This window comes from Scyliorhinus canicula, chromosome 14 (assembly GCF_902713615.1).
Source record: "Scyliorhinus canicula chromosome 14, sScyCan1.1, whole genome shotgun sequence".
Lineage (NCBI taxonomy): Eukaryota > Metazoa > Chordata > Chondrichthyes > Carcharhiniformes > Scyliorhinidae > Scyliorhinus > Scyliorhinus canicula.
In genome coordinates, this window is record NC_052159.1 from 16,203,286 (window position 1) to 16,219,788 (window position 16,503).

Sequence of the window (16,503 nt, forward strand, 5' to 3'; positions counted from 1 at the left end):
AATGTCCATGTGAGACTTTTTGCAGATTGCTGTCCAACCAGTGTGGTGAGAGCTATGTATGTATTTATACATGAACAGGAAAGGGTGGCATAGTGACGCAATAGAACATTACAGCGCAGTACAGGCCCTTCGGCCCTCGATGTTGCGCCATCCTGTGAAACCCTTCTAAAGTCCCTCTACACTATTCCCTTGTCGTCCATATGGTTAGCACTGCTGCCTCATGGTGCCCAGGACACGGGTCATTGGCTATATGGATTTTGCACATTCTCCCCTTGTCTGTGTTAGTCTCAGCCCAACCCAAAGATGTGCAGGGTATATATATATATATATATATATATGAACAAGGGAGACACCCATCTTCAGGTTGTCCTTTAGCTGGAGGGGGTGGGGTGCATTGTCTAGATGAAAGTCAGGTGAAGGGCTTAGCACTTGGCTGCTGGCTTCGAGATGGAGGGAAATCTGTAAAGGACAGGCTCACTTAATGTATCACTTCAATTTCTTCATACATCTGCTGTAGCAGGCTGCCTAGCAATGGCTCTCATCCATATGGAGGAAAGAAAGCGAGGGCCCATCAGTTTGCCAGTGTCATGGGCATCAAGGATCTGAACATCAAGAGGCAGAGGGGTGTCTTTAAAGGTGAAAAGGCTAACAGACAACTACAATGGCGACCATGGGAGTAATAGAAGTGCTCCTATCTAGAGAGAAGCGCAAGGCACCCCGTAATGTGGTTGCTCGCACATGCGATCTTTTCCAGTCCGAGTGGCAATGAAGAACTCCTGGCCCGCAATTTGTGAATGTCTGCCTGGGTGGCCTTTAAGTGTGCCGCCAAGACCTTGCTGCCCAACTTGTCTCTAGATTCACGGAGGTCCGCGCCAGGGCTGAAAAGCCAGAGGATCACACGTGATCACTCAACCAACGCCCAACAGGAATCACAGCAACTTCCCCACCCGCCACTGGAAAATTCCATCCACTGGGTATTTAGAAAAAGTGTGCATGCTCAAGGAGGAAACTCAGCGAAAGGTTATCTGGAGATGCGTGTTAGAACCATAGAATCCCTACAGTGCAGAAGGAAAAAAGGACTTCTCTGAAAATTCTGTTCCCAGACAGCAGTGGAGCAGTCATTGAATACGTAGTGAAGACCAAATTAGACAGGTTTTTAATTGACAAGGGAGTCAGTAGTTATGGGAGAGGAGGGAAGGGAGGAGAGTGGGAGGAGGCAGGCAAGTAGAGTTGAGGCCACAATCAGATCAGCCATTATCTCATCAAGCAGGGTAGCATGGTGGTTAGCATAAATGCTTCACAGTTCCGGGGTCCCAGGTTCGATTCCCGGCTGGGTCACTGTCTGTGTGGAGTCTGCACGTCCTCCCCCTGTGTGCGTGGGTTTCCTCCGGGTGCTCCGGTTTCCTCCCACAGTCCAAAGATGTGCGGGTTAGGTGGATTGGCCATGCTAAAATTGCCCGTAGTGTCCTAATAAAAGTAAGGTTGGGGGGGGGGGGGGTTGTTGGGTTATGGGTATAGGGTGGATACGTGGGTTTGAGTAGGGTGATCAAGGCTCGGCACAACATTGAGGGCCGAAGGGCCTGTTCTGTGCTGTACTGTTCTATGTTCTATAAATGGCACAAGCAAGTTCAAGGGACCAAATGGCAAACGCCCACTCCAATTTCTGACATGAAAGTAACCATACATTATAGGCGGGATTCTCCAATAACAGGGCGATGTCCCCACGCCGGCATGAAAACCGGCGCCAACCACTCCGGCGTCAACGGCCCCCAAAAGTAAGGAATTCTCCACTTTCTAGCGGGCTAGGTTGACGCTGGAGTAGCTCCCGCAGCTCCAGCCGGTGCCGCGTGCGCAGCGTATTTCCACGCATGTGCGGGGGTTCCCTTCTATGCACCGGCCCCCGGGCAATATGGCAGAGCCCGACAAGGGCCTGGCCCAGAGGAAAGAAGGCCCCCACGGAACCAGCCCACCCGCCGATCAGTAGGCCCCCATCCAGGCTACCGCCGCCGCCCCCCGGGGTCGGCTAGGATCCCCCCAAGACAGCCCCCGCACACTTACCTGCCAGGTCCCGCCGTGTGTGAGGTAATTCACACCGGCGGGACTGGGCAAAGCCATTGACAGTGGCCCCTGACCAGTGTGGCAGGAATCCCACTGCCGCCCGAAAAATGGCACTGGAGAATAGAGAAGCTGGCGTTGGGGCGGGATTCGCGCCTCCCCCGGGGATTCTCCAACCCGGCGCAGGGTCGGAGAATCCCGGGCCAGGTTTGTATCGCCCAGGGATCTGATTATGGCGCATGTAAGTTATGCAGCTCCAAGAACAGATGGAGGGCAACGCAAAACCCCCATAAAATGTTTCGCACAATTCAAAGGAATGTGAAGCGACTGAAGCTAGGGTTTTATTCTCTTAAAACAGCAGTCTCCAATTTGAAATAGTGGACATTATTAATGGATTGGAAGGCAAGATAAAAGGGGCACTCTTGGAATAGGAACGTAGTGTAGGCCATTTAGTCTGAAGGCTTCTCTGCCATTCAACTAACTCATGGATGATCATCTACATCGACGGCACGTTCCTGTACTATCTCCCTCATTTTTCAATTTCATTAGCATCGAGATATCGATTTGTGTCTTGGCACTCAGGCTGGAATTCTCTAGATTCACCACTCCCCACTGAAGAAACTCTTCGTCATCTCAGTCCCAGGCGGCTTACCCTTGTTCTGAACAACTGTGAACCCCCCCAGCCAAGGGAAAAACTATTTTTGCATCCACCCTGTCTAGTTCGTAAATAATGTTGACATCTTTCAGTGAGATCACCCCTTGTTCTTCTAAACTCTAGAGGATTCTGGCCCATCTCTCCTCATAGGACTTTCCCACCATCCTAGAGATTAGTTTGCTGAACCTCCACTGCATTCCCTTTATAGCAAACGTGTGTAAGGGAACCAAAACTGTTGTTAGAAACAAAGGTAATGTTGTGGGATTTATATTAAGTTACTTAGGTGGGTTCAATTTAACATTTCTGTGCCTGGAAGGGACCCATACCTAGATTCATGCTGGACATGGTGTTTGCATGTGCGGGGGTTGGTTTCAATTCCAACTGCGATTCAATTGTGCTTTTGGAGGGCTACAGTGTGAAAAATAGGTAACCAAAAGGCTTTGCTTAGCAACAGGAGCCCATCTCTAAAAGAAATCGGACTTTCCTTTATTCTTAACTGTAAGTCAGAGCAGTTGCAGATAGAAAGCTGGAGACGGAATATATCTCAGCTCTGCTCAAAGCAGGAAAGTTGTACAATGGAGTATTGTGCAAAAAAGCAAGCTCCAGAGAAACTAAAGGACAGTTGGTTCTAGAAACCTGGGCCAGGACTCCCCCCTACCCAGCGGGGTGGGGGGGGGGGGGGGGGGGGGTCCCGGCGTACCGGAGTGGCGAGAACCGGAGTGGCTCCTGCTCCGCCGACTGCCGGCAACGGCCTTTGGCACCCCACCGACCGGCGTCAGGGCTGGCCGAAAGGCCTTCGCCGGTCGGCGTGAGTCCGCGCATGCGCCAGAGAATCAGCGGCCGCTGACGTCACCCCGGCGCATGTGCGGTGGTGGGGGTCTCTTCCACCTCCGCCATGGTGGGGGCCACGGCGGCGGCGGAAGAAAAAGAGTGCCCCCACGGCACAGGCCCACCCGCCGATCGATGGGCCCCGATTGCGGGCCAGGCCACCGTGGGGGCACCCCCCAGTGTCAGATTGCCTGTCCCCCCCCCCCCCACCTGCTCCAGAGGTGTTTTAAACCACGTCAGTGGGAGAGGCCTGACAGCGGTGGGACTTCGGCCCATCGCGGGCCGGATAATCGCCGCGGGTGGCCCCGCAGACTGGCACGGCGTGATTCCCACCCCCGCCGATTCCTGGGTGGCGGAGAATTCCGGCCACGGCGGGGGCGGGATTTACGCCGGCCTCGGGCGATTCTCCGACCCTGCGGGGGGGTCAGAGAATTCCGCCCCTGGAAACAGAGCAGGATAGGCAACACAGACAAAGCTGAGGTTTCAAAAGTAATCCTGAAGTTTGAAATGTTATACTACAGTTTGTGAAACAAATTTTGAAGTAATTAGGAAGACGGTACTGGATGGATATTTGTGGGAGCAGTGGAAGTCAGTAGAGACAAAAGAATCCGAATGTGGTTGATGTAACATCCTGGACTGGATTCATTGTTAAAAGTGGAGCGAAAGCTTTGTTTAAAAGTGTCATTTGAAAATCCTGGACTGGAACTTGGAATGCAAATCATTAATGGATTATCAGAGAAGACTTGAAACATGTTTCCAGAAGTAGTTTGCATAACAATCATCTGGGAGGATTTGGAGTCACCTACAGACATGCACTTGGGGCTTCATAAGAGAGTGTGTGTTTGACCACTGACATCTTTGGATGCGTGAAAGATATTTTGTGTGTCAGTGATATCATTGTAGCTTTAAACGCACTTGTCATCCGTGTTGATCTTAAAACCTGTGTGAATGTTAAGCTGGGGGAGGGAGGGGGAAACGCGTGGGTGAGTAAAGGAGTATTGTGTAATCCAATTTTTTCACAGTCCTATGATTCTGTTTCTCCACGTTTTATTTAAAAAAGTTAGTCTTTTGAGCCAGGGTTCCATTCTGCGATCTTCCCGTCCAGTTATACCATCAACTGGGACCGTAACACTGTACACACTACCCCAAGGTGCGATCTCACCCAGGAACTATACCATCTATACATCTTTACTGCGAACTCAAATGATCTTGCAACAAAGGCCAACATACCATTTTCCCATCATAATTGCTTGCTGCACTTGGATGTTGGCTTTCCGTGACTTATGAATGATGACACCCAGGTCCCTTTGGACATCAACACTTCCCACCATTTAAAAAGTCTTAACATAGGTTATCCACTTTGGTCGGCGGAACCAAACACTTATCCACATACTCCACCTGCTCTGTTCAGCCTTTCCATATCCCTTTGATGTCGCTTTACAGCCTCCTCACAACTTACATTCCTACTTTGAGTCACTCGTAAATTTGCCCAAAACATGGATTTGTCGTCTGCAAACTTGACCATGGATTTTCCTAGAATAATATCTACTGAGTATTTGAAGCAGAGAATAAATAATTTGGTTCACAAACATAATGTTGTTTAATCACATATCAGAAAAAAGTTGTTACCATTTGCTTTATTATTAGTTCCATATCTGAAGTATGCAGAACAGTTTCTCCTAATCTAGCGCCTTCTTCAACAACTCCAAAACCCCTATTTCCACCCAGCAGCTCTCACGGCCGATCACAATGAGTTGAAGAAACAAGCTTCCGATCAAATGGGACTGTTCTATTTTTTAAAATACATATCAAATTTGTGTTTTTAAACAAGATTTGGTTTAATCTCTTTATACCAGCTTTCGCCTTTTACAGAAACTACACCTTTTCTAGTGAAAACCAGGAGTATAGAGAAAGATTTCTGCCAATGAAGGGTTGTGTGGTCTTTGCAGCTTCTGTGATCTTTCTGCATGTGCTTTTCTCAAAGTTCAAGGGGCCGTACCAGCTCAAAGGATTTATTTTAATTATCCGGTTATTTCACATGCTACCGTTGTACTTTTACGGGTCTTCAATCCAAGCTACTGTGAAATTCTACATTAGCGGTTTCCGTTTGCTCGATTAAGTGAACGCGCTCTCCTTCCTGTCGGTAGAGGTCATTTGCAGAAACCTGGGAGAGTCAAGGCCCTCAAACAGAAAAGAGTAGAGATGCTTTGTCCTAAGGGATGTTCCCTGGAACTTAGTAACCTAAACACACAGCCGACCAGCGCGGAGCTTTCCTAAGCTTGTGTCGTCAGGACTGCATGCTAAAGCATTGGACGGCAGGCAGGGTGGTGATGCCGGTGGTCAGGACCCACAACCAACCCAGTTCCCATTCAGTAAGTGTCACAGTCAGAAGGCTGACAGAGTAGGTTACCAAATGGTGGTGACACGCCTCTCATTGCGAGGAACATTGATGCCAAAGAGAAAATCACATCTTCGCCACACACCACCAGGCACCTGACCCCAGCATAGCTTCCTTGTGATTAGCTGAATCTGTCTGACACAAACAATGGAGCAACAGGAACAAATTTCGCAAAGTTATCCTAAAAAGGATATAGGACCACCCCGAACACCGCAAGTTGTTACAGGGACACATAATAATAATCTTTATTAGTGTCACAAGTAGACTTACATTAACACTGTAATGAAGTTACTGTGAAAATACCCCAGGCTCCACACTCTGGCGCCTGTTCAGGTACGCGGAGGGAGAATTCAGCATGTCCAATTCACCTAACACGCACGTCTTTCGGGATTTGTGGGAGGAAACCGGAACTTTCGGAGGAAACCCTCCCAGACACTGGGAGAACGTGCAGTCTCCACACAGTAACCCAAGCCGGGAATTGAACCTGGGTCCCTGGCACTGTGAAACAACAGTGCTAACTACTGTGCTGCCGTGGCGCCCTATGGCCTTGGCTTATTTTTTTTTTTAATGTTCATTCTTGGGATGTGGGCTGGCTGGGCCAGGATTTGTTGCCCATCCCCAATTGTTTTTGAACGGAATCATTTCAGAGACGGACAGTTAAGAGTCAACCACATCACCGTATGGGTCTGGAGTCACATGTAGGCCAGCCGGGGTAAGGGCCGCAGGTTTCCTTCCCTCTTAGGCATCAGTGAACCAGATGGATTTTTACGACAATCGGCAGTGGTTTCATGGTCATCATTAGACTTTTAATTCCAGATTTTATTTATTGAACTCAAATTTCACCATCTGCCGTGGTGGGATTTGAACCCAGGACCCCAGAGAATTACCCTGGGTGTCTGGACTACCAGATACCACTCTGCCATCGTCTTCTTGTATTTTATGAATTAGTTAGGATTGGAATTGAAATTAATATTAATTAATCATGTTTATTGTCACAAGTAGGTTTACATTAACACTGCAATGAAGTTACTGTGAAAAGCCCCTCGTCACCACACTCCAGCGCCTGGTCGGGTATACAGAGGGAGAATTCAGAATGTCCAATTCACCTAATAGCACATGTTTCGGGACTTGTGGGAGTAAACCGGAGCAAACCCACAGAGACACAGGGAGAACGTGCAGACTCCACACAGGCAGTGACCCAAGCCGGGAATCGAACCTGGGACCCTGGCGCTGTGAAGCCATTGTGCTAACCACTGTGCTATCGTGAAATTAGTGTGGATTCCAAATTTACAGATCAAGCAATTGATAGTTTCCAAAGTTTAAAAACATCCCCCCCCCCCCAGGCCCCTTCTGTAGTTCCAGGGTGAAATAAAAATAGCATTTTGTCCCCTTTATTTTAAACTCAAGTTATACAATGTTACTTGGGAGTGCTTCTTACAATTATGACAACTCTGTGCAAAATGATTGTGCAAATACAGTATAGAAACGTGAGTGAACATTTCCTGAATTACTGTATTTGAAGTTTGAATCCTGCAGGTTGGGTATGGAGAGCATAGAGTAGGAAAGAAACAGATTAAAATAACCTGCACGGGCATGCATTACAATCTCCTCCCCACTACGGAGATCCCACTACACAGAGCACCCCCTCCCACCCCGTCCTGCCCCCCCCCCCCCTCTCCAATTAGCAACCAACGTCTCCAAACCAATAGGGAAAATCTATTGGGAGGGGGCAGGAGGAGAACAAAATAATTCTCTCTTTTAAAAAATAAAATTCCCCAACAAGTTTCTATTCAATTACCAGAGCATAAAATGTACAGCACTGCAAGTCTTACAAAAACACTATACAAACTTTCTGAACGTCATTTGTCAACAATGATAACTCAGTAAAAACACTAGGTTTTCATAGTGCGCAGTTAGAAAACTAATCCATACCTACAACTATTCCAAGTTCCAAAACTTTTTAAAATCCAGCACTTCACTGCACTTCAGGCTCGCTCCATATGCTTTTTTGAAAAAAAAAATCAGGTCATTAATTTTTCCACAATCTAATATGGATTTTCAGCAGAGCGATGCATTGTTTTTTTTTTAAAAAAAGGAGCAGTGACATTCAAAATTTAAACGCTAAATTACAGGAGTGGCAGGGAAATGGTACCTGCGTCACTCTCTCGATTTGGTGCTGTATAAAAGGCAACTTCTGACACTTTTTGTAACTTCTTCCCCAGAAAAAAGGACTTTAGGTTGAGTTGCCTTTAAAAGCAAGGGTGAAGATCAATCCACTTTAGAAAAACAATTAAAAATCAAAAACAAATCTGAACACGAAAGATAAAAAGAGTGCACAAGAAACAAATCTCTAGGATGATGGTTTCTGGTCGGACAAGTGTTTGCTTCCAGTTTGTTCTCCAGTCGCTGCTTGCTAGTTACTCCCAGCAGGCTGTGATTTCAGAAGAGTATTGTAGGCTGTGGAACACACAAAGAAAACGAGACTTGATTAATCGCTTTCCACTAGGCACTTGGGAATGGAAATTCTAGTTTCCACCCCTCTTACTTTCACTGGACTATTGAAGTTCCCACCCCTCTCCAGTTAAGCAGTACGCTAACCATGACACAGTCTGTTCCATTTCATTAGCCCAATTGCTCAACTATTAGGGGCAGCACGGTAGCATGGTGGTTAGCATAAATGCTTCACAGCTCCAGGGTCCCAGGTTCGATTCCCGGCTGGGTCACTGTCTGTGTGGAGTCTGCACGTCCTCCCCGTGTGTGCGTGGGTTTCCTCCGGGTGCTCCGGTTTCCTCCCACAGCCCAAAAGATGTGCGGGTTAGGTGGATTGGCCATGCTAAATTGCCCATAGTGTAAGGTTAATGGGGGGATTGTTGGGTTACGGGTATAGGGTGGATACGTGGGTTTGAGTAGGGTGATCATTGCTCGGCACAACATCGAGGGCCGAAGGGCCTGTTCTGTGCTGTACTGTTCTATGTTCTATTGCAGAAACAAAAAAGAAAATGGAGGCTATTGCCCCAACGCCCACCCTCCTGTCTTGCTTAATTTATTTTGTGCACACCAATTAGATCACCTTTAATATTTCCTACTCAAGGGAATAGAAGATTCATCTAAAGATGGTAATGCCGAGTTTTTTGACTAAGTGCTCGGACATGGGCCACCGAAGGCCACTGGCTCAACCTCCAAACTCTGTGGAGTTAGCAGATGCAGAGTTGAATGAGACAGATAATACTGCGAGGTTGATGTGGCTCATCAATTCCAAAGGGGCCAGTTGGAAAATTCAGGAACACCCCTGTCATAATATATATCTATGTATATAATGGAGTGCAGACAGGCAGTGATTGACACACAGGATGACCAGTAAGCACACAGAACACAGCAGGCAATCACCAGACAGGACACTACCACTATAAAGCCAGAGGGCACCAGATTTCCCTCTCTCTCTGTATCCAGCCTCTGAGACATTCAGAGTTCGTGAGATAGCCAGTGCAAACACCATGTGTTAGCTAGTAAGTCGGGTTAGGCTAGTACCAGGTCTCCAGTCAAGTCAGCATAGTGTCAACCCACAGTTGAACATGTATAATAGTTAAGACGTTAAATAAAATTGTGTTGTATCTTATCAAGTGTTGAGGTCTGTCTCTCACTACATTGCATCAAGTGCAGTCCACATCGACCCATCCTGCTCAACACATCAGCCCCTTTAATGACGGGACCAAACACGGAGCTGGGAGTTCGTGGGATGAGTGTCGCTGCCAAGAAAGGCAATTATTGGTCGTGGCTAATTGCCAGAGATGGTGGGCTGGATCTTGAACCCCTGCTATAAATGCACGGACTGGACAAACGGTGAGAGGCACTACATTTCCCAGCGATTAAACTTCTTCATCCCATTTATCCATCTTTCGCTGTCTATGGACCCCCCCAGAAAAAGAAACAGGTGTGGTTAGTCACCAAAATTAAAATTATTTCTTGGATGGGGTGGGGGTAGAGACAAGAAGAGGGAAATGTTTAGTCAGTGCACAGTTAATAGATCTTGTGATGCAGTGAGTGGGGCCGAATCAGAAGCTCCAGGTTAAAAGCTGATTTCCTAACATTGCCAAACAAATTGATCATCAATCTGCAAAACCTTTCAACGCATACCAATGGCAGGCAATAAGAGTGGGGGAAATTCCTGGTCAGCCGTGCGATGGTAAGAATTTTGGAGCCGAAGCTCATGTTGCAACAGCAACTCAAGACTCCCCGAGTATAATCCGTAACACATCAACAAATCCCCTGTACTTCTGAATCTTGCAGTTGATGGGAGTTCAGAAGCCAGGTGGAGACCAGGCTGGATCGATCAAACTGGAATGACATTGACTTGAATTGATCAGGATTTGATTTTCATTTTGAAATTGACAAGCATTCCAGAGGAACAAAATACACATTTGCTTCACTGTGCAACTGAATACATACACTGGGGATCCTCTCGCTGGCCATGAACGTTCTCCTGCTTGTTGCCTTGCTCAGCCGAGTTCCCTGGGAATACAAAAACATAAGAACATAAGAACTAGGAGCAGGAGTAGGCCATATGGCCCCTCGAGCCTGCTCCGCCATTCAATGAGATCATGGCTGATCTTTTGTGGACTCAGCTCCACTTTCCGGCCTGAACACCATAACCCTTAATCCCTTTATTTTTCAAGAAACTATCTCTCTTTATCTTAAAAACATTTAACGAAGGAGCCTCACCTGTTTCACTGGGCAAGGAATTCCATAGATTCACAACCCTTTGGGGGAGAAGTTCCTCCTAAACTCAGTCCTAAATCTACTTCCCCTTATTTTGAGGCTATTCCCCCTAGTTCTGCTTTCACCCGCCAGTGGAAACAACCTGCCCGCATTTATCCCATCTATTCCCTTCATAATTTTATATGTTTCTCTAAGATCCCTCCTCATCCTTCTAAATTCCAACGAGTACAGTCCCGGTCTACTCAACCTCTCCTCGTAATCCAACCCCTTCAGCTCTGGGATTAACCTAGTGCATCTCCTCTGCACACCCAGTACGTCCTTTCTCAGGTAAGGAGACTAAAACTGAACACAATACTCAACACAATAAACGGAATGTTTTGAAGCAGTTTAATTTAGTTGTCATGAGCTGACTCGTTGTGGGAAAAAAGCTGGGTTATCTCCGAACTGGATTCTTCCAGAAACGTTCCTAGGTTGGCCTCCGACATATCTGAAGTTGCTCAAAGTTCCACTGCCCGTTCCCTAATTGGCACCAAGTCTGCTTCACCCATCGCCAACACCGGCTCCCGATTAAGCAACACCTCCAGTTTAAAATTCCTCAGTTTTCAAACCATTCCATGACCACGCCCTTCCCGTCTCTGTAACCTTCACTCCCACCATTGGAGGCCATGTCTTCAGTTGCCTCGGCCCCAACCTCCGGAATGTCCTCCATAAAACGCTACAGCCCTCTTTCCTCCTTCAAACCACTATTTGCGCCAAGTGTTTGGTCACCTGGTCTAATACCACTTCACCCAACTCATTGCCAATACTCCTGGAACACGCTTTGGGATATCTTATATTGAAAGAGTAAGGAAAAAAAAAAAATCAAAATTTTTGTTGAAAGCAGATGACAAAACAACTTCATGAAACCTTCATGTCTCCTGCTCTTGCTTTCTATAAATATTCTGGCCACTGACACAGCAGTTTGTTTCTGTCCTGGTGCCAACTTAAAACCGAAGTTCCTAACTAATGATAATCGCTTACTGTCACAAGTAGGCTTCAGTGAAGTTACTGTGAAAAGCCCCAGTCGCCACATTCCAGCGCCTGTTCGGGGAGGCCGGTATGGGAATTGAACCCGCGCTGCCGGCATTATTCTGCATTACATGTCAGCTGTTTAGCCCACTGTGCTAAACCAGACTCTAATTTAGAGTACGCAATTCATTTTTTCTAATTAAGCGGCAATTTAGCGTGGCCAATCCACCTTCCCTGCACATCGTCGGGTTGTGGAGGCGAAACCCACGCAAACACGGGGAGAATGTGCAAACTCCACATGGACAGTGATCCAGAGCCGGGATCGAACCTTGGACCTCGCCGCAGTGAGGCTGCAGTCCTAACCACTGCGCCACCGCGCTGCCCTCATTTCAAGTCCAATGGTTTGGTTTCACACCAAAGCTGCCAACAGTGCACACAGGAAGCTAGAATCCAACAGGAGGGTGTCCCCAAAGAGGCAGCTAAATGAAACACCCTGGACAAGGTGTTTCAGTTCTCTCCCCAGTTAGCAGGCATTGCCAACACTGTACTATGGATGTACTTGCAAAGTTTGAATTTGACCCAGCTCCAATTCGTTTAGGCATTTACGAAACAAATAATCATATTGCTCCGTAAAACAGTGGGGACTGAATCTCCCATCCTGAGCCTTGTGGCTGGACACTCAAGCTAACCTCTGCTGACAGGAATCAAACGTACCCAATATCGGAGGGTGCAGGTCACTCTCGGTGCTGGAACACCTTTTGCAAAGGGCTTGAAGTGGAAAGTAAACAAGGATATGTAGCAGCCACCGCTTTCATGATCTTAGTAACTAGACTGCCCCTTCTGGTTTCAATATCCAGCCTGCTTTTAAAATCAGTGCTAACCTCTTGATACTCCAGTGCGAGCACTCGGGTCCATTTACTGTGGACATCAGCAAATATGTCTTCCAATATCGTGTGCTTGCATCTGAACATTTGTATCAGGAGCAAGAGTAGGCCACTCGGCCCCTCGAGCCTGCTCCGCCAGCCAATAAGATCATGGCTGATAGGATTTGTAACCTCAACTCCATAGTCTTGCCCCCCCCCCCCCCCCCCCCCCCACCAATAACCTTTCATGCCCTGAATCAATCTACCACCGACTTAAAAATAATGGAGATCTCTGCTTCCACCACCTTTTGTGAAAGAGAGCACCATGGAATTACGGCCCTCAAAAGAAAAAAAATTCCCATTTTCACCTGCTCCCTGCCTGGAAAATAACAGCCAGGAAATAAAACAAAAATCAAACCTCAACTGCAGGCGGCTTCTTGATTATATAGTCAGAGGTGTTCGCTAATAAAAGCCGAAAGACACTGGAATGTGGCTGGGAGATAAATGACCCTTGGAGACCCCTCCCCCAATTAATTAATATTTCCAAATCCCTGGGATAATTGTCTCATGGCAGTTCTGCTGCTCTTCCGACCCCTCTCAAAATTGATTTCGGAGAATCAATTAGCCCCCAATTAACGTGCAACTTAGAACTAATCTTACCTGACATAGAGAAACACAGTTTCTTCTTTTGGTAAAGGACGTAACTCGATACGGCACCTCCCAAAGCCAGCAGCACACCGGAGATGATACCAGCGAGGGTACCTTTGCTACCAGCTAAAAAGAAAATGTGGGGGGTGGGGGGTGAAGGGGAGAAGAGACAATAAAATTATTTCTCCTTAAAAAGATCTTTCCTATTTTCAGCATCTCTGATCGCTTTTGCAGCTGGCACCTCCGCGTAGGAAAGTGCATGATCCACAAGGTGGCAGCACGTGCAAGCACAATAGTAGTTTTCCCCACAGGAGAAAGCACAGGCGGAGCATCAAGCAATAAAGCATTGCAACACATCCCAATGGTCGGCAGTAAAGATGAGAGATTCAGGAGTAGCCATATAGTGGGACAAGGTGGCAGCTTCTACCATCCCTGTTCACCGCTCCAGACTGCAACAGGCATGTAAAATGCAACAAAAGACTGAAAAATGATGGATAAACTCAGCAGGTCTGGCAGCCAAAGGTGGAGGGTTAACATCGGGTCCATATGACTCTTCCATAGAATACCACTCCAGAGTATTTTGCTTTTATGTAACAATGCATGTTGCCCCAGCAATTTGGACTTGTGTGAACCATAACCACTGCTTATTTCATGAGATCTCCCATTTACAAATCTGCTAAATCTCAATAAGTCCGACAGAATTGGGATAGCTACCAGCAAATACGATTATGGAAAATCCAAAGCAGTCTTGGTGGCCCAATTTGAAACTTATTAAATCGTCAATGTATATTGCTTTACCCCGCGCATGTTTTATTTTAATTCAAAGTTATGCTAGTAGCCATACCTTCATTTGTCTGGCCGCTGTCTGAAAAACATGTAAATTTAAAAATTAGATTTTTCGGAGGAAGAAATGTGATAAAACAAGCAACTAATCTTTATAGCGCTAAAATAAAAGAATGGTTTATGGAGAACTGGTCACCAAGCTGGAAATTAATGGTGAGGGGAGATCCATACAAAGAACTGTACAGCACAGGAACAGACCCTTCGGCCCTCCAAGCCTGTGCCGATCACGTGTCCTATCTAGACCAACCACCTATATGCTATACTTCGTCTGTTCATGTGTCTATCCAGATAAGTCTTAAAGGTCGCTAATGTATCTGCCTCAACCACCTCACTTGGCAGTGCATTCCAGGCCACCAACACTCTCAGTGTGTAAACTTCCCCCGTACATCTCCACTGAACCAATCCCCCCCTTCACTTTGAACTTGTGCCCCCTTGTAATTGTCAATTCCACCCTGGGAAAAAGCCTCCCAACTGTTCACCCTATCTATACCCCGCATCATTTTATAAACTTCTATCAGGTCGCCCCTCAGCCTACGTCTCTCAGAGTTTATTCAATCTCTCCTCATGGTTAATACCCTCCATATCAGGCAGCATCCTGATAAACCTTTTCTCTACTCTCTCCAAAGCCTCCACGTGCTTCTGGTAGTGTGGTGACCAGAATTGGACACAGTATTCTAAATGTGGCCTAACCAACATTCGAGATAACTGTAACATAATTTGCGAGCTTTTATACTCTATACTCAGCCTCATGAAGGCAAGCATTATGGGGGTGGGGGGGGGGATTCTCTAATCCCGTGGCAGTGTCTCCACGCCATCGTAAAACTAATTCAGGCCCCTACAAGGAGCCAGCACGGCACTGGAGCGGTTCACGCCACTCCAGCTGCTGATCCTGGCGCGAACTGGGCACCGCGGGATCCACGCATGCGCAGTGGTGCCGGCGTCAACGCGCACATTTGCAGTGGTTTCCTTCAACACGCCGGCCCCGACACAACATGGCGCTGGACTACAGGGACCGGCGCGCAGGAAAGGAGGCCCCCAGCCAGAGAGGCCGGCCCGCTGATCGGAGGCCCCCGCCCCTGGAGTCGGAGCCCCCCCTCCACCCCGACAGGCCACCCCCGGACCCCTCAACGCCGAGGTCCCGTTGGATGAGAGAAGGTGTGGGCGGCGCCGGCGGGACTCAGCGTTTTCACGACGGCCGTCCGACCCATCCCGGGCCGAGAATCGGTGGGACGGCTATGTAGAGCGGCCCCCGACCGCGCCAACTAGGCCGGCTCCAATGGCGCCGATCTCCACTCTGCGGAGAACCGCATGCCAGCATTTGGATGGCGTGGCGCGATTCGCACTGGTCGTGAGGATTCTCCGCCCGGCCCCTGGCTGAGAGAATCCCACCCTTTATACTTTCTTTACCACCATTTCCACCTGTGCTGCCACAAACTGTGGACCTGCACACCCAGATCGCCCTGTGTCTCTATGCTCCTGATGGTTCTGCCATTTACTTTAAAATTCCCACTCGAATTGGATCGACCAAAATGCATCACCTTGCATTTGTCCGGGTTAAATTGCATCTGCCATTTCTCCGCCCATCTACATCCTGTTGCATTCTTTGACAATCTTCATCACTATCCACAACTCCTGCAATCTTAGTGACATTTACTATTCAGACGAGTCACGTTTTCTTCCAAGTCATTTATATATATTACAAACAGCAGAGGTCCCAGTACCGATCCCAGCGGAACACCACTAGTTACAGACCTCCATTTGGAAAAACCCTTCCACTGCTCTACCCCCTGTCTTCTATGGCCAAGCCCACTGTGAATCCGTCTAGCTAGTTCAACCCTGACCCCGTGTGATTTAATCTTTTGCACCAGCCTGCCATGAGTGACCTAATAAGACCATTCACTTCCAAATGTTTCATAATCCTATCTCGGAGAATCTTTTCCAGCAATTTCACTATCACTGACATCAAGCTCACTGGCCCATAATTAGCCAGGTATCCTTTGTCTACCTTAATGCTTTTTAATACACCTAACACTTCCTTCCATAATAATAATAGCTTATTGTCAGTCATTAATAACGACTTGTTCTAAAATGTTTACATATCCCTGAGACACCACCAATCAACGCGTCCCTCTCCTTTGTGAATACTGGTGCAAAATACTCATTAAGGATCTCACCTACTTCCTTTGGATCTACATCAATATCCCTCCTTTGTCCTCGAGTGGACCAACTCTTTCTTTAGCTACTCTCTCGTTCCTAATATACGTATAAAATGCCTTGGGATTCTCTTTAATCCTGTCTGCCAAGGACATTTTGTGACCATTTGTGCCGTCCTAACTCCCTGCTTGAGTTCTTTTCTACTGTCCTGTATTCTTCAAGTGCTTCATCTGTTTTTAGTTGCTTCGCCCTCACGTATCCATTCTTTTTCTTTTTCACTAGGCTCGCAATTTCCCTGGTCAAACACAGTTCCTGAATCTGCCTTTCCTTTTCAT

At 47.4% G+C, this 16,503-nt stretch overlaps 1 protein-coding gene across 2 annotated transcripts in view; it reads right to left on the reverse strand.

The window, feature by feature from the left end:
• Positions 1-7,305: 7,305 nt before the first annotated feature.
• The window catches only part of cd99 (CD99 molecule), a 79,997-nt gene continuing 70,799 nt past the window's right edge, over positions 7,306-16,503 (reverse strand). For both annotated transcript variants that reach the window (XM_038818297.1, XM_038818296.1), the window contains 4 exons: positions 14,016-14,036; positions 13,184-13,297; positions 10,383-10,445; positions 7,306-8,393 (listed from right to left, as the gene is read on the reverse strand). In XM_038818297.1, coding sequence (XP_038674225.1) covers positions 8,350-8,393; positions 10,383-10,445; positions 13,184-13,297; positions 14,016-14,036 — 242 coding nt within the window. In that variant the 3' untranslated portion in view covers positions 7,306-8,349. The remainder of the gene's footprint in view (positions 8,394-10,382; positions 10,446-13,183; positions 13,298-14,015; positions 14,037-16,503) is intronic.